General features: G+C 56.1%; 1 protein-coding gene across 1 annotated transcript in view; it reads right to left on the bottom strand.

Moving 5' to 3' along the window:
* Positions 1-24,599, bottom strand: part of SGIP1 (SH3GL interacting endocytic adaptor 1) — a 62,098-nt gene that overhangs the window by 16,331 nt on the left and 21,168 nt on the right. The window contains exons 4-19 of the mRNA XM_066193000.1: positions 24,212-24,236; positions 22,304-22,381; positions 21,323-21,379; positions 20,921-20,975; positions 19,664-19,839; positions 17,958-17,969; positions 17,479-17,490; positions 16,932-16,956; positions 16,544-16,595; positions 14,991-15,076; positions 12,692-12,784; positions 11,773-11,847; positions 8,997-9,446; positions 6,471-6,592; positions 4,739-4,865; positions 1,581-1,640 (exon numbers count right to left, since the gene is read on the bottom strand). Of these exons, the coding sequence (XP_066049097.1) occupies positions 1,581-1,640; positions 4,739-4,865; positions 6,471-6,592; positions 8,997-9,446; positions 11,773-11,847; positions 12,692-12,784; positions 14,991-15,076; positions 16,544-16,595; positions 16,932-16,956; positions 17,479-17,490; positions 17,958-17,969; positions 19,664-19,839; positions 20,921-20,975; positions 21,323-21,379; positions 22,304-22,381; positions 24,212-24,236 (1,505 nt within the window). The remainder of the gene's footprint in view (positions 1-1,580; positions 1,641-4,738; positions 4,866-6,470; positions 6,593-8,996; positions 9,447-11,772; positions 11,848-12,691; positions 12,785-14,990; positions 15,077-16,543; positions 16,596-16,931; positions 16,957-17,478; positions 17,491-17,957; positions 17,970-19,663; positions 19,840-20,920; positions 20,976-21,322; positions 21,380-22,303; positions 22,382-24,211; positions 24,237-24,599) is intronic.

Here is a 24,599-nt window from a genome sequence, read left to right as displayed (position 1 = left end):
CAGAGCAGGAATTGTCGGAGTGGGGACCTTGGGATCAGGGAAAAAGGAGGAAAGGAAGGAGCCCACCCCCCTGGTCACCACCTTGACCCCCTCCTTCTGCTCTGCTCAGCCACCACTGTCACCAGGATGGGTTTGTTCCATGGGCTGAAGCAGCCCATGACAGGCACTGCCACCCCGGGCCACTCCTTTTGTCCCCAGCCAGGCAGTGCCACCCCGGGCCACTCCTTTTGTCCCCAGCCAGGCAGTGCCACCTGGGCCACTGCTGTGCTCCTCAGCCAGGCAGTGCCACCCTGGGCCACTCCTTTTGTCCCCAGCCAGGTAGTGCCATCCCGGGCCACTCCTTTTGTCCCTAGCCAGGCAATGTCACCCTGGGCCACTCCTTTTGTCCCCAGCCAGGCAGTGCCACAATGTGCCACTCCATTTGTCCCCAGCCAGGCAGTGCCACCCCGGGCCACTGCATTTGTCCCCAGCCAGGCAGTGCCACCTGGGCCACTCCTTTTGTCCCCAGCCAGGCAGTGCCACCTGGGCCACTCCTCAGCCAGGCAGTGCCACCCCGGGCCACTCCTTTGCAGCAGGGGACACTTTGGGACTCAGGCATGGAGCCATCCTCCGGCCTGGCCCGCGGCAGCAGCATGCCCCAGCTCTGCCTGCCGGCACCACAGCAGCTCCCGGGTGTTTCCCTGGGATTTTCGGGAACAAGCCTCCTGCTTTTCTTCCTGGCGTTGAGGAAAATGTTGGCTCAGTGCCCCGCGGGCCTGGCCACTCGCTCGCCCTTTGTCCTCTCCGGGATGTGACACCGCTCGGAGAAGGTGCCATCGGCCCCACACCGAGGTTTTTCCCCCTCCCCAGCGCCCCTCATCCACGGGGGACCCCAAAACCCTCCAGCACTTCCAACCAAGCCCCGCAGCAGGGCAAGCTCGGGGGGGGGGGGGCCGTTCCCGGAGCCTTTCCTGCCCAAAACTGGGATGGGAGCTGGGGAGGAGGCAGCGAACCCGACACCTTGGGGTGGGATTCACCGCGCCCGGCTCGCGGGGAGGGCGGAGAGGAGCCCTGGTTGGCAGAGTCAAGTTCCTCGGCAGTGCAAGCGGCTCCGCTCCCTGGTTCTCACCTCCATCTGGGAATATTCGGAATGTTCCGTTGGCTTTTTTGGTTTGCTCGGGCCGGATTTTGCTGTTGTTGTTTTGTTTTGTGTTTCGTTGTTTGGGGGTTTTTTTTGTGGTTTGTTTTTTTTTTTTTTTTTTGGTTGGTTGGTTGGGTGTGTTTTTTTGGGTTTTTTTTTTTGTTTTTGTTTTTTGGTGTTTTTTTTTTTTTTGAGAAGGAAATCGACGAGGGGAAAAAAAAATCAGCGGAACAGATGGCACAAATCAAAATCAAAATCAAAACGATTCCGGTCGGACTGGCGATGTCATCTAAGTAGCCAGAGCATTCCGCACGGAAAGCTGGCTTGGATGGAGCTTGGAAAAGCTGGCTTGGATGGAGCCTGGAAAAGCTGGCTTGGATGGAGCCTTGGAAGGGAACCCCGGGAGCGAGAGAGAGCGAGGGGGAGCGAGTGGTTACCGGGCGTGCTTTGCACTACTTACCTTCGAAAGTCAAATAAAACTTTCCTCTGTCAAACCAAACGAGGGAAGGCTGTTCATTCTCTGTATGGCCAGGAGTTGAAGCGGGATGGGAAAGGTCAAGGAGAGGGAGAGAGAAGGACACAGTGTGAGTCACAGAGCAGGTCATTAATGTCGCTACGGGGAGGGGGCGAGGCGCTGCAGGGCGGTCACACGTGCAGGGACAGGGGCGTGACACCGGCCGCCGGCTCGGGAGACAGAAAGCGGGAAGCAAAGCTATGGAAGCCCAGATGGAAGAGTCGTTCTGCCCGCCGGGTGAGCAGGTTGGAGGGGTGCTCTCGCTTTTTTTTTTTTTTTTTTTTTTTTTAATGGGTTTTGGGTTTTTTTGTGTGTGTTTTGAAGAGTTTTGTCGGCTCATGCGGCTCCGTCAGCGGGTTCTGCCTGCGCGGAGCGGGGCCGGCGCAGCATTCCCGGCGGGATGCTGCTCCGCATGCCACCCCGCGGTGACACTCAGGGACAGTGACACGTGGCTGGTTTGCACTCGCACCTCAGGACACGACACTTGCAGAGAACCGGACACACGCACACACAGCAGCGGATCCTAGCTGGAGTCTTTCCTTTCCCATCACAACCGGCACTCCCTGCGCTCCCGGCCCAAAACCGCCACGCTGGAATAACTCGGGATGTGAAGGAGGGCCGGGGGGGGGATGAAGGGGGTGGGGGGCAAACCAGCTTTCGGAGCTGCTAAATGAACCTTTTGGAATCGAGGAGGTGCCAACCTTCCACCTCCGAGTCCTTTGAGTCACTGAGAAACTGTCATGCAAGGTGCTGCGAGCGGTGGGAGCCGCTCCGGAGGCGGATTTCTTTGGAAAACTCCCTGCTAGTACAGTACCTGCCGGCGTTTCACTGCGCCTTTCAAACGCGGGCAGTTTGTCAATAAAAGCATCATCCTCTGATAACACAAGCAGAAGAAACGCAAAAGGAAAGAAAGAAAGAAATAAAGAAAGAAGAAGGAAAAGAAAAAGAACACAAAAAGAATGAAAACACGGATCCCAAGTGAAACCAAGCAGCGCACTTGTATCAACGCAGAGACACGGGGATGGCGGGAGGGGGCACCGACACGGGGATCGAACAGCTCCTTGCTCCGCCAGGAATTGTCCAGAGTGACATGCAGCCAACGAGGAAAGCACACCAGAACAGCACGGAGGACACGGAGATGGAACAACCCTGCCCGGGCTCCCCGGGCAAACTCCGTCGGACTTTGCCCCAGGGAACGGGAGACGGGGGATGCGGTGGAGGCAGACTCCAGCCCCCCTGGGATCCCACACCTGCCCATCCCTGCACACCTCCCACCCCAGATTTTCCTCTTGTGGGACCTGGAAGTTCTCCCTCCTCTGCTCTGGATTTTCCTGGGTGCTCACCCAGCAGATCCTAGACCCTGTCTGTCTCTGCCTGCGCCTCATCCAGCTTCTCCCAAGGTTTAGGTTGGGTGCCAGCAGAAATGTTTCCTCATCCAGAGGGTGCTGGGCACTGCTGGGGAACGGGCACAGCCCCGAGGCTGCCAGAGCTCCAGGAGGGTTTGGACAGCGCTGCCAGGGATGCCCAGGGTGGGATTGTTGGGGGCTCTGTGCAGGACAGGAGCTGGATCCATGATCCTGGTGGATCCCTTCCCACTGAGCGTAATCTATGCATGGAGCTGGAAATGCAGCACCTACAAAATCCGGGATGCTCCTCCTGGCTGCCTCAGTTGGGGTGGGCAGGGCCCCGATTTTGGCTTTCCTCCAAGGAAACCTCCGTGGAAGGTGTGGGATTCCTGCTTCTCCCCCCAGCCCAGCAACCTCTGCTCAGCACGGGGAGGTCATTAAATCATCAAACAGCACCTTTTGTTCCCAAAAAACACGAGAGGAAAAAAAGGAATCCGAACTGAGAGGGAGCTCGGGTGGCTCCCATCGCCCTCCCGCAGCCCCGGGGACCGTCCCTGTCCTCAGCCTGGCTGTCCCCTCCGCTAAAACCACATCCCTGTGGCCACCGTGCCCTCAGGCACCGCTCAAGACCACTGCCAGTGCCACCAGCGGTGGCCTGCGGCACAGGGGACGCTCAGGGCTCGCTGTCCAGGTGACATTTGATCCAGCGAGGTGCTGTGACAGTGACCGACAGCCGGAACAGGTACACGGAGCACCCACAACACCTGAGAGTGAAGCAACGACAGGATGGAGACGCACCCGGAGACTCCAGCAAAGCCACGGGGAGGGCTCGGTGCCACCAGCACCACGGGGACGGTGCTGCCACCAGCACCTTGTCACCAGCACCTTGTCACCAGCACCTTGCAGCCACCACAGGCGGGCTTGGTGGCAGTGCCACCGCTCCCTGCGGTGACAGCAGTGACAGAGCACACGGGAAGTCCCGCCAGGCCGGGTTTTCCAGAGGGTTGGGAAGAAAAGACAAAGGAGGGAGATGTTTCCGGGAGGAGATGGAGCTGCAGGAAGCGAGGAGCTGGCAGGGATGGAGGGGGGGAGCGCTGGCAGCGGGGACAGGAGGGGACAGGAGGGGACAGAGGGGATGGCGTGGGGGGACCCAGCGCCTGGAGCTGGGAACTGCCAGCCAGACTTCATTCCCGTTCCTCGCTCAGCCCCGGGGTTTTGGCAAACCCCACTTTCCTTTCAGGACACTCCTCTAGAAGGAAACTGCAGCTTTTGGTCCTGCTCTAAGATGTGCCCTGTGCCTGGGAAGAGGCTTTTCCAAACCCCTTTTCCTGGTACTGCTTTAGGGGCAAGGGCGTATTTAAGACATTCCAAGAGATTTCGTATTCCCGCAACCCAAGGTCTGGCTTCCAGCCCCACTCCCCTCCAGGCACAAGCATCCCCTGCAAAAAAATAATAATAAAAAAAAAAGCTTCTTTTGCCCCAATTTACAGCTCAGAACCACATTTTACATTCTGATTCCCTTGCCTTCCACCAAACCTCCATTTCCCACAACGTTTGGAAAAACTTCCCTCGCAGCATCACCCTCCTGATCCATCACCCCCCCCCCCCCCCCAGCCCTTCAAACCCCTTTTAGCCTTTAAAACCCCGGTGAAAACTGAGGAATCCGAGCCCAGAGAACGCTCTAGCGGATGGAAACGCCTCGGGAATTATTCGAGGACGCAGGAAAGGTGAAAGAACAGCGGCGCTGTGTGTGTTTACCGACGGTGGGAGTGGTGGCTGCACTCAGGGAATTGGTGGAAGATATGGAAGAAGTACTTTCAGCCCGGGCTAAAGGTGCTATCGGAGGAGGGCTGGAGGAGTGGATGGGAGGGCTAAAAGGCCTGGACTGGAGAGAAACATAAAACAACACAAAGTTAAACAAGATCCGCGCAGGAACGTTTGCATCGAACAAATAAAATTTCGCCCGGCCCCGCCCGATTGCTCTGCTGGTGTCCCAGAGGGGAAAGAAAAATGGGAGTTGCTTGAGTTGTCTTAGCACCAACGGCATTTTGGCTTGGAGCTGGGAAAAGACATCATCCCCACCATCGTGTGGGAGTTGAAATTCCCACCCTTCCACCCAGGATGGGAGCTCCAGGGGCCGTGGATGGAACAGGTTGGGCATCGGGAAGGGAACGGTGCCCAGCAGGTGCCAGCTCCCCAGGCCCTTAGGGATCTGTCAGGGGTCATTTCACACCCTCATCATCAACCCTAAACCCCTCACACCTTACCTGGAGCAGCCTGGGGTGGCACGGAGGACAGCACGGCCCAGCTGGGCCCGGGCACCACTCCAGGGAGTGGCTGGAGCTGCTCTGCCCCCTCACCCTTCCCTGGGGCACATTGCCACCTCAGCCCGTTCCCTGCCCCTGCCGTGACTGCTGGCACAGGGCTGGCATCGCCGGGCTGGCAGGGGTGGGGATAACCCACCCGGCATCATTGGACTGCCTGAGGGGGGAATAACCCACCCGGCATCATTGGACTGCCAGAGGGGGGAATAACCCACCCGGCATCATTGGACTGCCAGAAGGGGGAATAACCCACCCAGCATCATTGGGCTGCCAGAAGGGGGAATAACCCACCCGGCATCATTGGACTGCCAGAGGGGGGAATAACCCACCCGGCATCATTGGACTGCCAGAGGGGGGAATAACCCACCCGGCATCATTGGACTGCCAGAGGGGGGAATAACCCACCCGGCATCATTGGACTGCCAGAGGGGGGAATAACCCACCTGGCATCATTGGACTGCCAGAGGGGGGAATAACCCACCCGGCATCATTGGGCTGCCAGAAGGGGGAATAACCCACCCGGCATCATTGGACTGCCAGAAGGGGGAATAACCCACCCGGCATCATTGGACTGCCAGAAGGGGGAATAACCCACCCGGCATCATTGGGCTGCCAGAGGGGGGAATAACCCACCCGGCATCATTGGACTGCCAGAAGGGGGAATAACCCACCTGGCATCATTGGACTGCCAGAAGGGGGAATAACCCACCTGGCATCGCCGGGCTGCCAGAGGTGGGGATAACCCACCCGGCATCATTGGACTGCCAGAGGGGGGAATAACCCACCCGGCATCACCGGGCTGGCAGAGGGGGGAATAACCCACCCGGCATCATTGGACTGCCAGAGGGGGGAATAACCCACCCGGCATCACCGGGCTGCCAGGGCAGAGGTGGGAATGACCCACCCGGCACCACCGGGCTGGCGGGGCAGAGGTGGGAATAACCCACCCGGCACCACCGGGCTGCCAGAGCAGAGGGGGGAATAACCCACCCGGCACTACCGGGCTGCCAGAGCCGAGGTGGGCGCAGCCCTTGCCACGGGGAGTTTACCCCAGTGAACCCCAGCAAAGCCCGACCCCCCCAATGACCGCGGCTCACTCCCTCCCCTCCAGTGGCCCATTCCAGGCTGGGAATGCCCCCCGCCCCCCCGGGCAGGTCCCCACGTACCACGTCGCTGACGGGGGGTTTGCCGGGGGGCAGCTTGGGCCGGGACGGGGGCCGGGGCGGCGGCGGGGGCGGAGTGCCACACGTGGCCAGCGGCGTGCCGGGGCGAGCCGGGGACGAGGAACCTGCAACAAACGGGAGCCGTGAGTGTCCCCGCGGGCTCTGCCGCCCACCCCAGACCCCCCAGGAACTCTCCCCGTGGTCGTGGAGCATTCCAGGACGGCTGGATGCCCGTGGATTCCTGGAGAGCGCTGCTCACTGCCCGCTTCCCTCTAAAATTGTTATCAGAGGAGTGATAACAGCTTTGTTATCACAAAGCTTGCAGCTTTCCGCCCCCCAAAATTATAGGAGGGATGGGATGATGGGTGAACCCACTGCTGCAGGGGCGGCACAGCTGGGAATTAGGGATCCTCATCACAGGGCAAAGGGCGGAAGAGGGAAGTTCTGGGATTTGCTGGGAGCGTAACACAGCTCCCAACCCTCTGGAGGAGTCTCCCAAAGGAGTGCTGATCCCAGGGCTCACACGGGCCCGGCTGCAAAGGGGGATTGCTGTCAGCAAATGGGGATTGCAACGGCTTCACGGGAGCCTGCTTCGCTCCACAGACAGGGATTCCTTCCAGGAAAAGTCCAGCACGGACTGGAGCTGTGCAGAGCTGGCACCAGGAATGGGAGGGAACTCAGACCTCATTCCCGGGATAACTGTCCTGGTGTTTGTCACCAGCTTCCATGGAGCTCAGCAGCTCCGTGCTTGATGATAACTTCATAAATAAGAGAATAATTTCCCATGGTTTTGGGGTGATAGCTCAGATTAAGCGAAGATCGAAGCTGGATTTATAGAAACAAGAAGAGGTGAAGGCGGGCAGGCTCAGACAAGAGAGGGCCTGGCTTAAAGGCAATAAATTCCAGTCGTTCCTTTGCACAACTCCAAAATTCAAGCCACTTTTATTCCAAAGCCTAAAGTTTGAATTTTCCCTTCCTTCTCCCACTAAAAGCCTGACAAAATAGGAAATACTGAGGGGAAAACAACCTTGCAGGACTGAGGGTCGCAGGATGGAGCCCTGCAGGGCGGGGTCCGTGGCCACCAGGCAGCCCAAAGCCTGGGCAGATGGTGCCTTCCATCCAGGGAACGGATATTTCCTACCCCAGCAACTGACAGCATGTGGAAAGCAGCATGGACTCAGAAATCTGCGGGAATGCCGGCCTTGGAGCCACGTGGGGTGGTGGGAGGGGGTTGGAACAAGATGAGCTTTGAGATCCCTTCCAATCCAACCCAGCCCTGCCTTGGTGACACCCACGGGGCCTGAGGGCAGGAGGAGAGCCTGGGGTGGCTCCACAGCACCCAAAAACGAGCCTTGCAAAGGTGGGAGAAGCGGGACGGGTGCTGGATCTGCACCTCACACCTCGATGCAGCTTTTGGGGGATTTTGCACCATTTTTGTGTGGCTGTGCCCACACTTTGGTTTCCCAGCTTGCCGCACTGGGGACGCAAAGCAATCCAGGCTGAGACAGGAGGCAACTCCCGGAGAAGGGATGTGGATCTTCTGGGACAGGCTGAGCGAGGCCTCTCCATCCATCCATCCATCCCCACGTGGGGAGCCCCGGGCACTCCTCCAGCCCATGATGGAGATGGGCATTCTCCAGCCCATCTCCATTCCTCAGCTGGGAATGGGCTGGAGAGCAGCGCAGGGTGAATCCTGGAGTTCCTGGAGAAGTCCCAGCTCCAGCTGGACACTGCAGCCCCCACAGGAACCCACCCCCACCCCCCGAGCCAGCACAGAAAAGCCACCAGCACTGAAGCAAAGCCACACTTGCAGCACCAGCCACACCCGGGGGAGGTGACACGTCCCCCAGGCAGTGACACCAATTCCAAGCTCCCGTGAGGAGGGTGACAGGGGTGGGACACAGAACTGGGGGGCTGCGCACCCACCCCAACACCAGTGCGGGTTCCTCAAGGCTCTGGGGGGTGATTCCCACCAAAATCACCTCAGGGGGATGCGGGGTGGGAGCACGGGGGCTCAGCTGGGGCTCAAGCCCCTAAAGAACAGGCTGAGGCTGCAGCTCCGCAGGCAAGGGCCGTGAGTAAACCGAGCCTCCCCCAGGCTCGTTCGCCCTAATGAACATTCATAATTAAGCAGGTGAAGGCAGGCAGAGCCAGCAGCTTCTCCCGTGGGAGACGAAGACTCTGGAACACATCCCCCCATCCCCGGAGCCGGGAAGGACCAAGCGCCATTCACACCCGGGAATTACCGGGATGACAGGACGTGATTAAAAAACCCCAAACACCCCAAAAAAAAAACCCCCCCCAAACAACCCCTTGCTCAGACGATTTGCCTCCAACATCCGAGGACACGACAGCAGCAACAACAACCACCCCGTGCCCACTTTGGGGGCGGGAAGGGCGGCTCCGGGGAGCCTCTGAGCCGCGTGGGAGCGCGGGGAAGGACACGAGGCTGGAAAGCACGGTGGGACACAGCCAGGCGGGAGGGTCACCACGGCCACACCGAAGCACACCCGAGCTCACAGCACGTACCGCTGGCGCTTCCCGTGCTGGCGCCCGGCCCGGGCGACGAAACCACCGCGCGGTAGGTGGGCGGCGGAGGGGGCGGCGGGGTGGCTCTTTGACCCGGCCCAAAATCTTTGGGAGAGGCGACGGGCTCGGCCGAATCATCCTTAAGGTGGGGCTGCTCCGAAAGCTTCTTGGGAGCGTCTTCCAGCTGCAGCGGCGAGGGCAGCGGGCGGGGATGCTCGGCCGCAGCGCTGGCCGGGCTGCCCGCGGCCGCCGCCGGCGGGGACGGCGCTTTTTCCCGGGGCGACAATTCCGGAGGAGCGTTTTCCGGGGATTGATCGGAAAAATTGACCCACTTGTCTTCCGCGGTGGCAGCAGCAGATTTAGGGGACGGCACGGGGCCAAAAATGCTGTCCAAGTCATTGATGGACGGGAGTTTGTCCCGTTTGGGCTCTGCTGCTGCCTGGTCCCCTCCTGCGGTCAGAGGAGGTTTATTTTACACCGAGCATTAAAAGCGAGGGCTGCGCTACTCTCTACGGGCTCTACTTCTACGGGAGAGGCTCTAAAAAAAAAAATAAATCACCTTTTCTTATTGATATTTATATAATTCATGGGCAAGGACGTTTCCAGCACAGCCAGGTGTGACATGGAATGAAGCCCGCGGGATCCAAAGGCTGGAGGAGCGAGCATGCAGCACGGGGCAGCACTCGCAGCCAAGAATCCCAAACCCCCCCCAAATTTACAGCCTTTTTTGTCCTCTAAGCCACATCATGGCCTTATCAGCAGCTCTGAATGATCAGCAGACATCAAAGGTGTGCGCTCAGCGCTCTGGCACGCCCCATTCTCTCTCCATATATATATTTATAAACACTCAGATATAAATATATATATATTTATAGACATGCTGGTTGGACACTGCCGGAGTCTGGGCATGCAGCACAGGATGCACACAAGGAGTGTAGTCCAGCCACAAGCAGGAAGAGAGTGGGATTTGGGGGCACAGACTGGGATTTGGGGGCACAGACCGGGATTTGGGGGCACAGACCGGGATTTGGGGGCACAGACCGGGATTTGGGGGCTCCGCTCACTGAGCCACCCCACACACCAACATTCCCCCCCCAGCTCCGGAACCGCCACAGATCCATCAGCCAAGCATTTCACACCCAGGCAAGGGACATCCTAAGGCTCAAACGCCCTCTGGCATCCTCGTGGCAGCATCAGCCCGATCCCTGCTCCCCCTATTTTGGGGATCCGGCCACGGTTCCACGTTTAGGGTGAGGGGAATAAAAGAGGAACTTGCCACACCAGACAAAACCAGACCTCAGCCACTTGCTTTACAGATACACAAGGCACAGCCCGGCAAATGATCCAGCATTTGCTGCTGGGAATGGATCAATGGATGGACGCGGAGCTGCCAGCTCCCACAGACAGGAGAATCGGGATGTGGCAGCGCAGATGAGGAGGGTGACGGACAGAGCAGGGCAGCTCTTTGTGGCTAAAGGAGTTTCATCCCGAGGGGCTTTGCTGGCCCCACGCAGTGCCCTGTCCAAAGGCTCTGCCTTCCCTGCCCAAATCCTGCTTTTCCAACAGGCAGCACCATGAATTATATGCCTGGAGACACCTGATGTCCTCTGGCTGCATCCAACACCTTTCCATCCCTGCCCCCGGGGTCTCCTTCATTCCCAGCACCATTTCCCTGCCCTGCACTACCAGGGGGGGCTTTTCCCACCTCTCTGAAGGAATTCTGGGGGGCAGGGAATGCAGGAATAGGGATGCACACCCTATGGTCTCCTCAGCACAGGCCATGCAGGGCTGCCCCAGGCAGGAGCAGGGCTCTGGAGTTGGGAATAAATCCCAGTTCTCAGCAGGATATTAAGGCTAATCTCACACTGCACTCCCAGAGTGACAGACCCAAAGGCAGGGGTGGTGTAAAGAACATTAATTTCACCGGGGTGAGCCCAGCCTGGGAGCCAAAAACATCTTTGTGCTGCTCCTACTGCAGCATCCACTGAAACAACACAAAGCGGAGGCTGCCCCTGCATCCCTGGAAGTGTCCCAGGCCAGGCTGGACAGGGCTTGGAGCAGCCTGGGACAGTGGAAATGTCCCTGCCATGGCAGGGGACCAGAGGGGAAATCAATTCCTCCTAAGCCAGCCCAGTCTGGGAATCTCTGAATGTCAAGAGGATGCACGGGGACTAAATCCGTGTCCTAAACACAACCAGGGGGACTTGTCCCATCCCCAGTGCCACCCCAGGGCTGGGGATGGCACCTGTGCCCCCAGAGCTCAGGATGGGACCTGTCCCTCCGGTGCCACCCCAGAGCTGGGGATGGGACCTGTTTCCCCACCTAGTGCCACCCCCAAGCTGGGGACAGCACCTGTGCCCCCCAAGAGCTGGCAATGGGACCTGTCCCCTCCCAGTGCCACCCCGGAGCTGGGGATGGCACCTGTCCCCTCCCAGTGCCACCCCGGAGCTGGGGATGGCACCTGTCCCCTCCCAGTGCCACCCCAGAGCTGGAGATGGCACCTGTCCCCTCCCAGTGCCACCCCAGAGCTGGAGATGGCACCTGTCCCCTCCCAGTGCCACCCCGGAGCTGGAGATGGCACCTGTCCCCTCCCAGTGCCACCCCAGAGCTGGAGATGGCACCTGTCCCCTCCCAGTGCCACCCCAGAGCTGGGGATGACACCTGTCCCCTCCCAGTGCCACCCCGGAGCTGGGGATGGCACCTGTCCCCCCGTGCCACCCCGGGGCTGTGCCCTGTCCCCCCCGTGCCACCCGGGGACAATGGCAGGCGCCGTTACCGATGGCCAGGGGCAGGGGGGAGCCGGTGCGCGGCGGCGTGGCCGGGATGTTCTTCGGGGGGAGCGGCGGAGGGGCTGAAACAGAGCACAGAGAGGGGGGGAAATTCAGCTGGAGAGCGGCAGGGAGCGCGGGACATTCCCTGGAATATCCAACGGGATCGCCGGCAAAATGGGATGAGGCTGGGATGAGCTCCGAGCGCCGTCCAGCCCCGCCTCGGACGCTTCCAGGGGATGGAGCAGCCACGGCTTCTCTGGGAATTTCTTCCCTCCCCGCCCTCAGGGGGAGGAATTCCTTCCCCAAATCTCATCCATCCCTCCCCCTCTGGCTGTGGGAAGTGCAATTTTTGTTGGGTTTGATGGAATTTTCCCCGGATTTTTCTTTTTTCCTTTTTTTTTTACATCTCAGCCTGCGCTCCTGTTCAACCCCCTAAATTAGCATTTTAATTAAACCTGGGTTCTCTGAGGCACGGAGCTGCCTCCACCTTGCTCCCGTGCCCATCCCCACGTGGATCCGGGATGTGAAGCCGGCACCGGCAATGTTTGGGCTAATTAACAGCGGCTAATTAACCGGCAGTGCTGTACAGGGGCATTTCTGCAAAGGAAACGGTTTCCGAGGCTGCCCCGGGCACAGGGAAAGCTGCAATAAAAAAAATCAGGGATTCGGGGCTGTGCTGCTCTTCCCGATGTTATCCTGGAAAAACCGGTGCTTCCAACTTTTCCAGCCAAGTGAGCACGGCATGAACGTGCAGGATCAGGATCCGTCCCTCAGCAACCCCACTCCCTCCTCCACCCCACGAAGGGGAAAAAAATAAAACCCTTCAAGTTAAAATCTTCTGGAATTGCACAGCCTGGATGAGGAAAACTCAAATCTTTGACCTGATCTCTCTGGCTCTACGGATTTCTTTTTATGGTCACTTACTTCCAGTTGGAAAAGGTCTTGGAAGTTTTGGGGACTCTACGTTGGCGTTGATGGGCTGGACTGAGCCCCACACCTCAGGCTGGTCCAGAGCAGCTGAAAATAAAAAATCAAATCAAAAATAAACATTTGAAAGCAACGAAAAACCCCCAAACACACAAAGGAGACACTGAGGCCCTGGGAAAAGAGGGCCCAGACAGTGACAGAAACCTCATTAATTAAAGACAGGGGGGTTCTGTCACGGTGGATAATTAAAATCCCGTCTGATTTCGAAGCAGGACGGACAATTAGTTTGACACTTATGCCGCTTGACAAACAAAACAATGCCGGGGATGGACTGGGAGGCGCTACCATGGGAAGGAAAACATTGTATTGATGGCAAAAGTGGTCTGGGATTTCAGGATATGCCAAAAAAAAACCAACCCCAAAACCCATCAGGTATTAAAATGACAAAATTATTTTATTCACAGGGAATATAGGGGAGAAAAAAATATTTTTTTATATAGAATTTCGATTTCTCAGAGCTTTTTGTGCAGAGGACTGCTTGCAAACATTGCTTTGATTAAAAGAATTAATTGGAGTCGTTAATGACAGGACATAACGAGGCTACCAGGGCACTCCCTGAGATCCTGGAGGCTCAAGGAGGAGGAGGAAGAGGAGGAAAAAAATCTCTGGGAACAGCCTGCTCCAGGGCATGAACAGGGTTGGTTTTGGGGAAAACAAGTCTCAAAACGTTCCTGTGCTTTGAGAAAAATCAGGTTTGGAAGGAAGCAAAGTGTCTCCGTGTTAAAGGAGGGAAAAAAAAAAGAGATTTTTGAGGCGGCATTTCCTAGGAATGGAGGGGTGCAGGGTTTGTCCAGCAGCTGCTCCAGACTCCTGGATGGAGCTAACCCCCCTTGCTCCAGGGTGATGGCTGGATTGGAAAATCCCGAGTTTTGCTATTCTTGAGATGTTCCCCGCCAGGGTCTCTCCCAGACCTCGTAATTAACTAATTGACTTAAGCACTTGCTGTGTTTCCACCCAGCCCCAGTTAACCCCAGCCCGAGGCCACCGTCCTTCAACTCCTGCCTGGGCTGGGAACCGGGAATCAGGGAATTGTCCGGGTTGGAAAAGCCCTCGGAGCCCAGCACGGCAAATTCCACCCCTGAGCGTGTCCCCAAGTGCCCAGCTCTGAAATCCCTCCAGGGATGGCGACTCCACCCCGCCAGGGCTGGAGAACCTGCCCATGGCCCTGCCAGGAGATGCCACCGTGTCCCAAAGTCACCAGGTGCCCAAGCTCACCCCCCACGGCCCCAAAGTCGTCATGTCTCCAAACACGCCACAGCCCCAAACTCGCCCTGTCCCCAAAGTCACTTGCCAGGCCCCAAAGTCACCCTGTCACCTGACTCAACCATCACAGCTCCAAAGTCACCATGTCCTCAAACTCACCTAGTCGCCAAACTCACCCACCACAGCCCCAAACTCGCCCTGTCACCAAACTCACTCCCCAAGTCCCCACATTCACCTGCCATGGCCCCAAACTCGCCCTGTCACCAAACTCACTCCCCAAGTCCCCACATTCACCTGCCATGGCCCCAAACTCGTCCTGTCACCAAACTCACTTGCCACGGCCCCAAAGTCACCCTGTCACCAAAGCATGGCCCCAAACTCACCCACGACGGCCCCAAACACCCTGCCACCAAACCCACCAGGTCCCCAAACTCACCCTGTCCCCAAACTCACTCACTATGTCCCCAAATCCACCTACCACAGCCCCGAACTCACCCTGTCCCCAAAGTCACTTGCCACGGCCCCAAAGTCACCCTGTCACCAAACTCACTGACCAGGTCCCCAGACTCACCCACCATGGCCCCAAACACCATTGCCAAACTCACCATGTCCCCAAATCCACCTGCCACAGCCCCAAACACCCAGTCACCAAACTCACCACGGCCCCAAACACTGTCACCAAACACCCAGTCACCAAATTCACCACGGCCCCAAACACTGTCACCAAACACCCAGTCACCAAACTCACCACGGCCCCAAACACTGTCACCAAACACCCAGTCACCAAATTCACCACGGCCCCAAACACTGTCACCAAACACCCAGTCACCAAACTCACCACGGCCCCAAACACTGTCACCAAACACCCAGTCACCAAACTCACCACGGCCCCAAACACTGTCACCAAACACCCAGTCACCAAACTCACCACAGCCCCAAACTCCCCAGGACCCCAAACTCACCATGACCCCAAACACCCAGTCACCAAACTCACCAGGTCCCCAAATTCACCCACCAGGTCCCCAAAACTCACCCTCCAACTTGTGCTCCTCGAAGGCCGACTCCAGCGGGGGCCCGAAGAGCGGGGCCAGCGCCGCCGGATCCTCCCCGGGCTTCTTGCTGCGGGGTGAGCACAGAGCAGCCGTGAGGGGCAGGGTCGTGTCCTCACCCCGTCTTTGAGCCAAACACAAACATTTCCAAGGGCTTTTTTTAAATCCCAGGCCAAGGAGGAGCTGGCCAAACACGGGATTCCAGGTGGGAAAAGGGGAAAGGAGAGCGGCGGCAGCAGCACGGCGCCCACCTGGTGGGCCCGCAGCAGCTGCTGGGACACTGAGCTGCTTTAGGATTAGTCAAAACTTCATGGAAAAGGATTCAAAGAAATAAACCCTGGAGGTCTGGACCATCTCAAGCTCTGTGTGCAGCTGTACGTAGATGTGGTGCTGATGTTGGCTCTCATTGTTTTGGAAGCGGGGTGGCGCAGGGATCGCTCATACAAAGCGCAAGAAAATATTGCACACACAGTGACATGAACTCTGAGGGTGTAAGGCTGAATTTTAAAGTCTATAATCCTTAAAGTTTTCATGGAATACCATGAGAAATGCGTGATTATTTTAATTTTACGTAAGAGTCGAATCTCTACTTACAGAGAAAAATTGTGGGGCGGGGTGTGGGGGGAAGAGAAAATATAGACAAAAAGTCTAAATGCAAAGAGCGTCCTGCTTTTTTTGTATTATTTGGCTTTTCTGGAGGTAGGAATAAGAATTCCTCCGTGAGTTTCAATATTGAAACTCCAAACTTCGCTTGCCTCGTTTCACTAAATGTGAAATGGGGAAAGAGAAGTACTTTGCCAGCTGGAAATCTGGAGGTGGTGTAAAGATGTCTTTTAAAAAGTATATAGGGATAAATGTTAGCTTTTTTTTTTTTTAATGGAGACTGATTAGCTCTGTTTGTAAATATCATTTAGAAATACCCAAACAGAGAGTTTTTGAGGTATCGGATCTAAATTGGGCCTTAGTTTTTGTTGGGTCTGGTCCAGCACACCCTGAGTCGAACCCCGGAGCTGCACAGGGCACGTTCCCAGTGAGGTTTGGCTTCATTCCATGAAAACTGGCACGTTTGCTGTCCTGAATCAATACATCCCCCCCGAGCTCAGCCAGGGCTCTGCGCGGATCAGGCTCAAGGTGGCTTCCAGCAGGGAATGTCCTTGGAGCTTTCGGTGGAGAACAGGGACGGGCACCGAACGCCCCAACCACCACCAACCCCGCAGTCCTGCTAAAATCCCGGAATGGTTTGGGTTGGAAAGACCTTAAAGCCCATCAGTGCCACCCCTGCCATGGCAGGGACACCTCCCACTGTCCCAGGGAGATCCAAGCCCCAGTATCCAACCCGGCCTGGGACACTTCCAGGGATCCGGGGGCAGCCACAGCAAATCTGGGAATTCCATTCCTCCCCCAATTCCTTCCCAATATCCCGTGTAACCCCTCTCAAAGCTTCCCATCAGCACAGTGCAAGTGGGAACGTCCCAAACCCACCCCTGGGATGAGGAGCCCGAGCCTCGGAGGATCCCAGCCAGGGCTCTGCACTGACCTGGCGGGGTCTGGCGTGGGCGTGGAGCGCCGGGGCCGCGTGATCTCCTCACCTGGGATGGGACACACACGGATGAGAGTCATTCCCACCCCGGAGCACCCCCGCGGTGTCCCACCCACCCTGCTGTGCGGGTCCTGACAGGGAAAAAAAAAAATCTGCTTTTAATTCCCGATTTATTTCTGTACAGAACGAAATGAGGGAACAGCACTGCTACAGGCGTCCCAAGGATGTCCCCCACGCCCTTCTCCAAGGAAAACATCTGGGAGCCATCAGCTCTGCCAGGACCACTTTAAACCAAATTTAACCCGCTCCCTTTTCCCCCCACGCCACCCCACCCCTCCAGCAGGTGCAATGAGCGCTGTTCTCACAGGCTGCGGGAGATACTCACTGGATAAATTCCTTTTAATCGTCCCCTGGAAGGAGAAACGCAGCAATGAGTGGGACGCACGGGGACATCGGGTGCACGGCAGTTGTCACCCCAGGGGCAAAGCAGCCCAGCAGGAGCTGTCTGAGGGGACAATTCCTGCAGGTGGCTGAGCTCCAGGGAGCAGGAAACCCTACAGAAAACCTCTGAGCCACACGAAGCCACCTCTGCCTTCGGAGTTGTCCCAAGTGCCACATCCACGGGGATTTTAAATCCCTCTGGGAACGGGCGCTCGGCACTGCCACGGGCAGCTGCGCCAACGGCTCGTGGAGCAAAAGCCAAATCACCCCAACCACGGGAGCGGGGACATCCCAGAACCGGAGTGGGATGTCCGGGGATTCCCATCACTGAGCACCCCGTGGTGTCATCGAGGTGCCACCGTCACTGGGGTCACACAACGGGGTGTGTGACGCCACTGGCAGCTGTCCCCGTGCCCTGCGCCCACCCCAGAGCCCCGGCACGGCCGGGGACCCCTCCACCATCCCAATCCCAGGATTTCCGGGGTTCTTACCGGGCTGCGCCGCTGCGGTCAGCGAGAAGGGGAGAGAAGAGACACCTGGTCAGAGAGTGACGGGTCAGCACCCCAAGGTCCCCAACAGCCACCACCACCTCCAGGGTCACCCCGGGACAGCCCCCCAGGGGAACCCAAACCCTGGGAAAAAGCTGAGATCTCTTGGAGAACCCCCAACGGCACCACGGGTGGGATTCCTGCCTTCTCCTACCTTGGGGTGGGCCACAGTCCAGGTAAAAACCCAGCCCTGGCACACCTGGCGCAAATTCCTGCGCCCAAAGCGCGCTCAGAGCCAAGCCCAGCTCTATTTCTTGCACACTCTATTTTAAGGCGCCCTAAGCCGGTGATAAAGGAAATTAAACTTCGTTCTAGGAGGGTGGGATTTGTTCTTTGCTTTTGGTGTCTCAGCCCCGGCGGCGGGACAAGAGCACGCAAAGCTGGCTTAGAATATTCCAGGAGATAAAAATCGTGCTTCTTACCGGACTTTTCCTCTAAAAGAAGGCAGAAAAGGGGGGAAAAAAAAGAGAGAATGAGAAGTTGAGGGATTTTTAATAAAGAGGAATCAAATGTTCGTGGCAGGTTAAAGACGCGGCAAAGCAGAGGGACGGGAGCGCTCCAGCTTCGCCCGTCACGTGGGAGGGAGAGGGAGCATTTGGGAATATGAAAGTTGTGTCTGAGCCATCTCGAGGAAAGAATTCCGTTGTTTTTATCATTACAGGCCCCGCTGGCCATTCCCAGGGAAGGCAGCAGAATTCCCGGCGCAGAGGGCTGGGAATGACGATGACTGTGGGTACCGCACCTGGCACAGGCTGCCCGGGGGAGCCGGGGCTGCTCCTGGATCCCTGGCAGTGGCCAGGGCCAGGCTGGAGCAGCCTGGGATAGTCCCATGGGATGGGATTTGAGGTCCCTCCCAGCAGTGATGCCGGAGCAGGGATTTGCAGCTGCTTTGGGAGAGAAGCCAAGGCCAGGAGAAGGGCAGGGACCTGGCAGTGAAACCTGGAATTCCTGTGGATGCCAGATTCCTGCGGGCACCTCCTGCCCCGGGGCTCTGGGGCTTTCCAGGCCCGTGCCAGGATCCAGAGCAGCTCCACTCCCAGCCCATCTGCTCCCTTTGGCTCCACACCCGGAATCTGGGCTCCTCCTGCCCAGCCTGGCTTTTCCCTGAGCTCATTCCACAGGGAGGCTCCAGCTCCAGGGATCACCCCAAGGCACAGCAGCGTTCCCTGAGCCCGGCACCCAAATCCCTCAGCCCAGTCCACACTGGGATCCTCCTCACCCCTTCCCAAACAACCCCAACCTCGGCAGGAAAAACCCCACGGAAAAGAGGAACCAAAAAAACCCCCAAAATCCTATTTGGTAAAACGCACATTCCACGAGAATTCCATTTTCCTAATATTATTATTAACCATCATTATTAAATTGTTCATTTTGAGGTTGGGTTTTCCCCCCTTTTTTTGAGCTTCCCAAAGCATCTGACTGCCATTTCCAATCCTGGAATGCCAACAGACAGAAACTCCCTGCTTGGGAAGCAGAAACACAAGTCACAGGGGTTTGATTTCAGGTTGGCTTGGAGAGCCAGATCCGGGTTATTTATAAATCATGGAAAGCTCTGTCTGGGAAGTCACTAAAGCCCACAGTCAAACCTCCGGAAAGCCCAGCATCCAATCTTTTCGTGGCTGAACAGACTGGGATGAGCCAAGAGGAATCTGAACAAGCCTTAGGAAAAGCAGAAGGGGGATGGTTTCTATGCCAGGATGGACTGAGGAGAAACGACCTTTCCTTCCAGGAGCCTGGATTCATCTCCAGGCTGAGAAACATCCCTCTAAAATCCCACGGAAAATCCCACAGATGCTTCCCTTGGCTTGGGGAATCGGGGCAAGACCCTGAATGACGACGACTGAAAATTCCCCATTGATTGAAAAAATCCTTTTTCCTCGTTGAAAAAAATGAGGAGAAGAGGGGGGAAAAAAACCAAACCAGGGAATAATATGGAATAATAATCTCTTTTAGGAGCAGGAAAGGGAAATTCTAAGATGCTTTGAACCGAAAACACCTGAGCAACACCTGCAGCCCCACGCCCGCGGGTCAGACCCCCCAAAAACAAAGACGGCAAAGGCGAGCGGAACTCGGAGTCCGGGATGATCCCCGCGGATCAGCGGCGCCCGGGGCGGCGGGAGGAACTCACCACGGGCGACGGGGAGAGCGCGATGTTGCCGATGGACGCCTTGAGCTCGTCCACGGTGGCGGCGCTGCGCAGCGCGTCCTTGGCCTGCAGGGGCTTGATCTTGATGTTGAACTTCTTGTGCGCCTCCTCCTCCTCCTCCGACTCGCTCGAGGAGTAGAAGTGCTTTCCTTTGGTAGGTACAGCTCAGTTAAGGAATTTCGCCTTCCTCGGGGGTTCCCAGGCTCGCTGGAGGGAGGGGATCTCGGTGCTCCCGAAATGCTGAGCCCGCGGATTGGGGGAGGAGGTGGTGCTGGGGCTGTCACTGCTGCAGCCCTGGGCAGCCAGAGCTGCTGTTCTCAGGGAGAAATCCAGCGCCAGGGGTTGGATCCATGCCTGGGTTTCACGGGGTTGTTCCTGGGGATAATCCAGCTGCGCTGAGCTTCCAGAGGGAACATCGGCACCCAGGATGCGCTCCCTGATCCAGCCCCTCACACGGCCCAAGGATGGAGCAGCTTCCTCGGAAGCTCAGCTCTGGGAAAACCTCCTCTGGATCCTGCTCCGTGGCATTTCTGGATTCTGTTCCACGGGGTTCCTGCTTTTCCCCCATCCATTTGTACTAAACCCCACTTCCACCAGCCTGGCTGACCCCAGAGGGGTTTTCCTCCGCTCAGGATTCCAGCCCAAGGGTGACTCCCTGTTTTCCAAGCCCTGTGAGACAACGGGGTCCCAACCATCCCCCGTGTCCCCAAGTGCCACATCCACAGGGATTTTAAATCCCTCCAGGAATGGGGACTCCACCGCTGCCCTGGGCAGCTGTGCCAATGCCTGGCCAGCCTTTTCCATGAAGGAATTTTCCCAAATATCCAACCTAAACCTCCCCTGGAACTTGGGGCCGTTCCCTCTCCTCCTGTCCCTGTTCCCTGGGAGCAGATCCCAAATCCCCCCTGGCTGTTCCCTCCTTGTTGAGAGCCACAGGCTCCTCCCTGATCCTCCTTTTCTCCGGGATAATCATGGACACTTTGGTCTCCATCCCGTGGGATGTTCCCCCCAGTCCTCATTTCACAGCAGTGAATCAAAGACAATCCCAATGCCTCCGGTAATTCCCTGGGGAATTCAGCTTCACCTGGGGAGTGCCGGCTCCAAATCAAAATGGGAAATGAATAATAATAATAATTAATAATAATAAAAATGAAATAAAAAGAGCCAGTGGCCTGCCTGGGAAGCCCAGCTCCTGTTCCAGGTTATAACCCAAGAGGCAAAGCCAAACCCAAAGGATATATCCTGGTTCCTCGGGTCGGATGCTGTATCCCTCCTCATCCAGCTCAGGTGAGTTCTGGATAGGGGAAAAAAAAAATCCAGAAAAATTAGGAATGTTAATTCCTGGAAAGCTGGAGCAGCTCTTCCCTCCCCTGGGGCCGCACAGAGCAAAGGGCACCTCAAACTCCGCCATCAATTTTGCAGAAGGAAAGGCTTGAATCCTTGTTTAGGACTCAGTTTTCCCTGGATAAACCTCCCCCAGGCCAGGACAGAGCTCTCCAGAGCCACCTCGTTCCTGGGAATTCTGGCCGAGGTGTGGAATTGGTGTCTGGACAGAGCTGATTCCACCCCAAAAGCCCAAAATGAGCGTGGGAAGAGCCTGGGATCCCCACGGGATGCAGGGAAGCTCCAGGGGACACTCACGTATCTGTCCCAGTCGATCTCTGCATAAAATCCATTGGGGGCTCCATTGGTTTTCTTCTGGAAAGGAAAATTCCCGTGGTTTAAACGGAGGAAGCAGGAACACAGCACATCCCAGAGCGGGATCCCACACCCACATCAGAAATCCAACAGCATTCCCCATCTCTGGAATTCTCCCATCCCACAGAGATGAAAGGATGAGGGTTTGTTTTTTTGTTTTTTTATTTTTTTTTTTGGATATTCTTTAGGTGGACATCCAACATTCCTCAGGGAAAATGGGGAAATGGCTGCGCTGGGATGTTCCAGCCCTCGGGAAGGGCTGGCAGCAGTGGAAGATCCCAATTCCAGTGGAGCAGGGAAACTTATCCCGGGAGAGAACCCCCTTCCCCAAGCAAGGGCAATCCCAAAGGAAGGATTCCGATCCCATTATCCCACATGCCAGGTGTCGTGAGTTTGGGAAGGGTCTGGGATGAGTCCGTGCCATGAAACACCAACACACAGAGGAACTGCTGCTTGGGATCGAGGGAATTCCATTTGGGAGAGGCTCCAGGCCTCCTCTGGAACCTCAGGAAGCCTTTCCTGGTTGGCTCTGGGCACCCAAACCCATCCAAAGTCCCACGGGCACCGTAATTTGGGGCTGCCAAATGGGATAACGCAGCAACCTTGAGCTCCCAGAGGGAACATTCCTGTCCCAGCTCCCTGCCAGGAGACCCTGATCCAGCCCCTCACACCGCCCAAGGATGGAGCAGCTTCCCTGGAAGCTCAGCTGTGAGAAAACCTCCTCTGGATCCTGTTCGGTGGGAATTCTGGGTGCTGGCCCACGGGATTCCTGCTTTTCCCCCCCATCCATGTGTGTTTATCCCCATTTCCATCAGCCTGGCTGACCCCAGGGGGTTTTTCCTCCGCTCTGGATTCCAAACCAAGGGCGACTCCCTGTTTTCCAGAGCCCTGTGGGAGCTGGGAGCCCAGCTCAGTTTTCCTTACCCCGTTTTTATTTCCTCCTTCCCGCGTGCCCTCGGCTTTGCTATTGGAACTTGGATCATTGGGATGAGGGCTGGGCTGCTGCAAGGGGTGGGGGTGGCAGAAAAAGGGTTAAAAAACCTGCTCCTTGGTCGTTTTGTTTTGTTTTTCTTTTTAAAACTAAGTTTTAGCAGCTAGGGAACAGGGATTCGTCAGGAGAGGAAGGTTCAGCTGTGGCTCCACCGGGATTATTAAAGGTGGATTTTTCCCTCCGGGCTCTATTCAGCAGTCAGGATTTGCCTCCTGGCCCCTCCAGCGGCTGCAAAAACTTCTGTGGAAAAGGGTCTGGAGGATGAAATATTATATAAATGTCTCCAATCCCTCTGCCTCAAACACCCTCAGCAGCTTCATTTTATTCCATTAAAAAAAAAAAATCGCATTTCTGCGTCCTTGGAGAGCACACCTGAGGCCCCCCTGCCCACACCTGGCGAGGAGAAGCTGCCCGGGGGATTGCTGCTGGGAGAGGGAACAGCCTGGGGATGTTCCCGGGGTATTCAGGGAATTAAAGCTGGAACAATCCTCCAGGATCATCCAGTCTGAGCTGTCCTCACCTTGTCACCAAGTGCCACATCCAGGTGTCCCCTGGACACCTCCAGGGATGGGGACTCCAAACCTCCCTGACCCCCCTTTGTGCGGAGAAATCCCTCCTGAAATCCATCCTAAACCTAGTATTTATTAATTTATCCAACCTAAACCTGCCATTTATTAATTTATCCAGCCTAAACCTACAACTTATTAATGTATCCACCTCAACCTGCCATTTATTAATTTATCCAACCTAAACCCACCATTTATTAATATATCTACCTAAATCTGCTATTTATTGGTATATCCAGCCTAAACCTGCTATTTATTAATTTATCCAGCCTAAACCTGCCATTTATTAATTTATCCACCTCAACCTGCCATTTATTAATTTATCCAGCCTAAACCTGCCATTTATTAATATATCTACCTAAATCTGCTATTTATTAATATATCCAGCCTAAACCTGCTATTTATTAATTTATCCACCTCAATCTGCTATTTATTAATATATCCAGCCTGAACCTGTTACTTATTAATTTATCCACCTCAATCTGCTGTTTATTAATTTATTTCTGCTGAATAGAGCCCTGCTGAAATCTCTATTTCCTAACAAGCAGCTTAAAACCACAGGGAGGGCCCAAAGCCCAGATTTTGGGTCAGATTGGGGGGAAAACAAAAATATTTCTTGCAAGGAGCAGCTTGGCCCCCCCCAAATTTTTTTTTCTTTTTAAGAGATACCCCAGCACTGCTCTCCCTGCTGAGCCTCACCAGGGGCTCAGCTTAGTTTTGAGGCGAAATTCTAAAATCTGGATTTGCTGAAGAAGTAAAGCCCAGTCTGAACCCAGCACATTTTTGATACCAAAGACTAAATGAGACAAGGCCCCACCTCTAACCCAGCTCCGGCAGGGATATCTCAGCCTAACACCAGGAATTACAAGCAGCAAGAATTAAAAACAAACAAAAAAACAACCCCTAAAACAAAAAGGAACCACAAACGCCACCTTGTTTTCAGGTTAACATAGAAAATAAAGATAGAGGTAGGAAACAGCTGCTCTGGCAATTTCCCCCGAACTCCTCAGGCAGCAAATCTGGCCCAAGCCAATTAGCAGAACTGGGGTAGAAGCGAGGATGAGGAGCTGGGCTTTGGCAGGACACCTGCTTCCCTCTGCCCCTGGCGCTCCCTCTGTTGGTGTTTTTATAGGAAACCTGGAGTTTGCCATTTTTTAACACGGATTTTGGTTTTTTACTTTTATTTTCTATATTAAGCAGAAAACTGTTCCCAGGTGCTGGTGGGGGTGGAAGGGGAGGCGGCACGGGGGGAGCAGAGGGCTGGGCAATACTCACGATGCCGTCCCTGTCTGGCGACCCTCTGCAAAGAACACAAGAAGGAGCTGGGTTAGTGCCCAAACCTCACCCAATTAACTCGCCGAAATTGTGCTTTTAAACGAATTCACGGCTGCGAAAATTGGGATTGCGACGCTGCCGGCACATCTGAGTTACCTGCTCCTCGTGGAACCCACGCGAGGGCACAGATTTTTTTTTTTTCCCCTCACGTTATCAGCTGATAAATTTTCGGTTTATCGGTCAATGAAGTGCTCCTGCGGCTGGGGCTGGCAGTGTCCCCGCTGGCTCCTGCACCCCTCCCGCAGCCCTGCCCCGCGTCCCTCCTTTGGCAGGTGACAAAAATCCCGTCTGGAGGAATTTCCAGGCTTTCGCTCTGCCAGGAGCACAG

Source organism: Chamaea fasciata, unplaced genomic scaffold (genome assembly GCF_029207755.1).
Source record: "Chamaea fasciata isolate MVZ Bird 193981 ecotype frontalis unplaced genomic scaffold, bChaFas1.0.hap1 SCAF_10, whole genome shotgun sequence".
Taxonomy (NCBI): Eukaryota; Metazoa; Chordata; class Aves; order Passeriformes; family Sylviidae; genus Chamaea; species Chamaea fasciata.
Note: the sequence above shows the minus strand (reverse complement) of the source record. Positions and strands in the feature narration are given on the sequence as shown.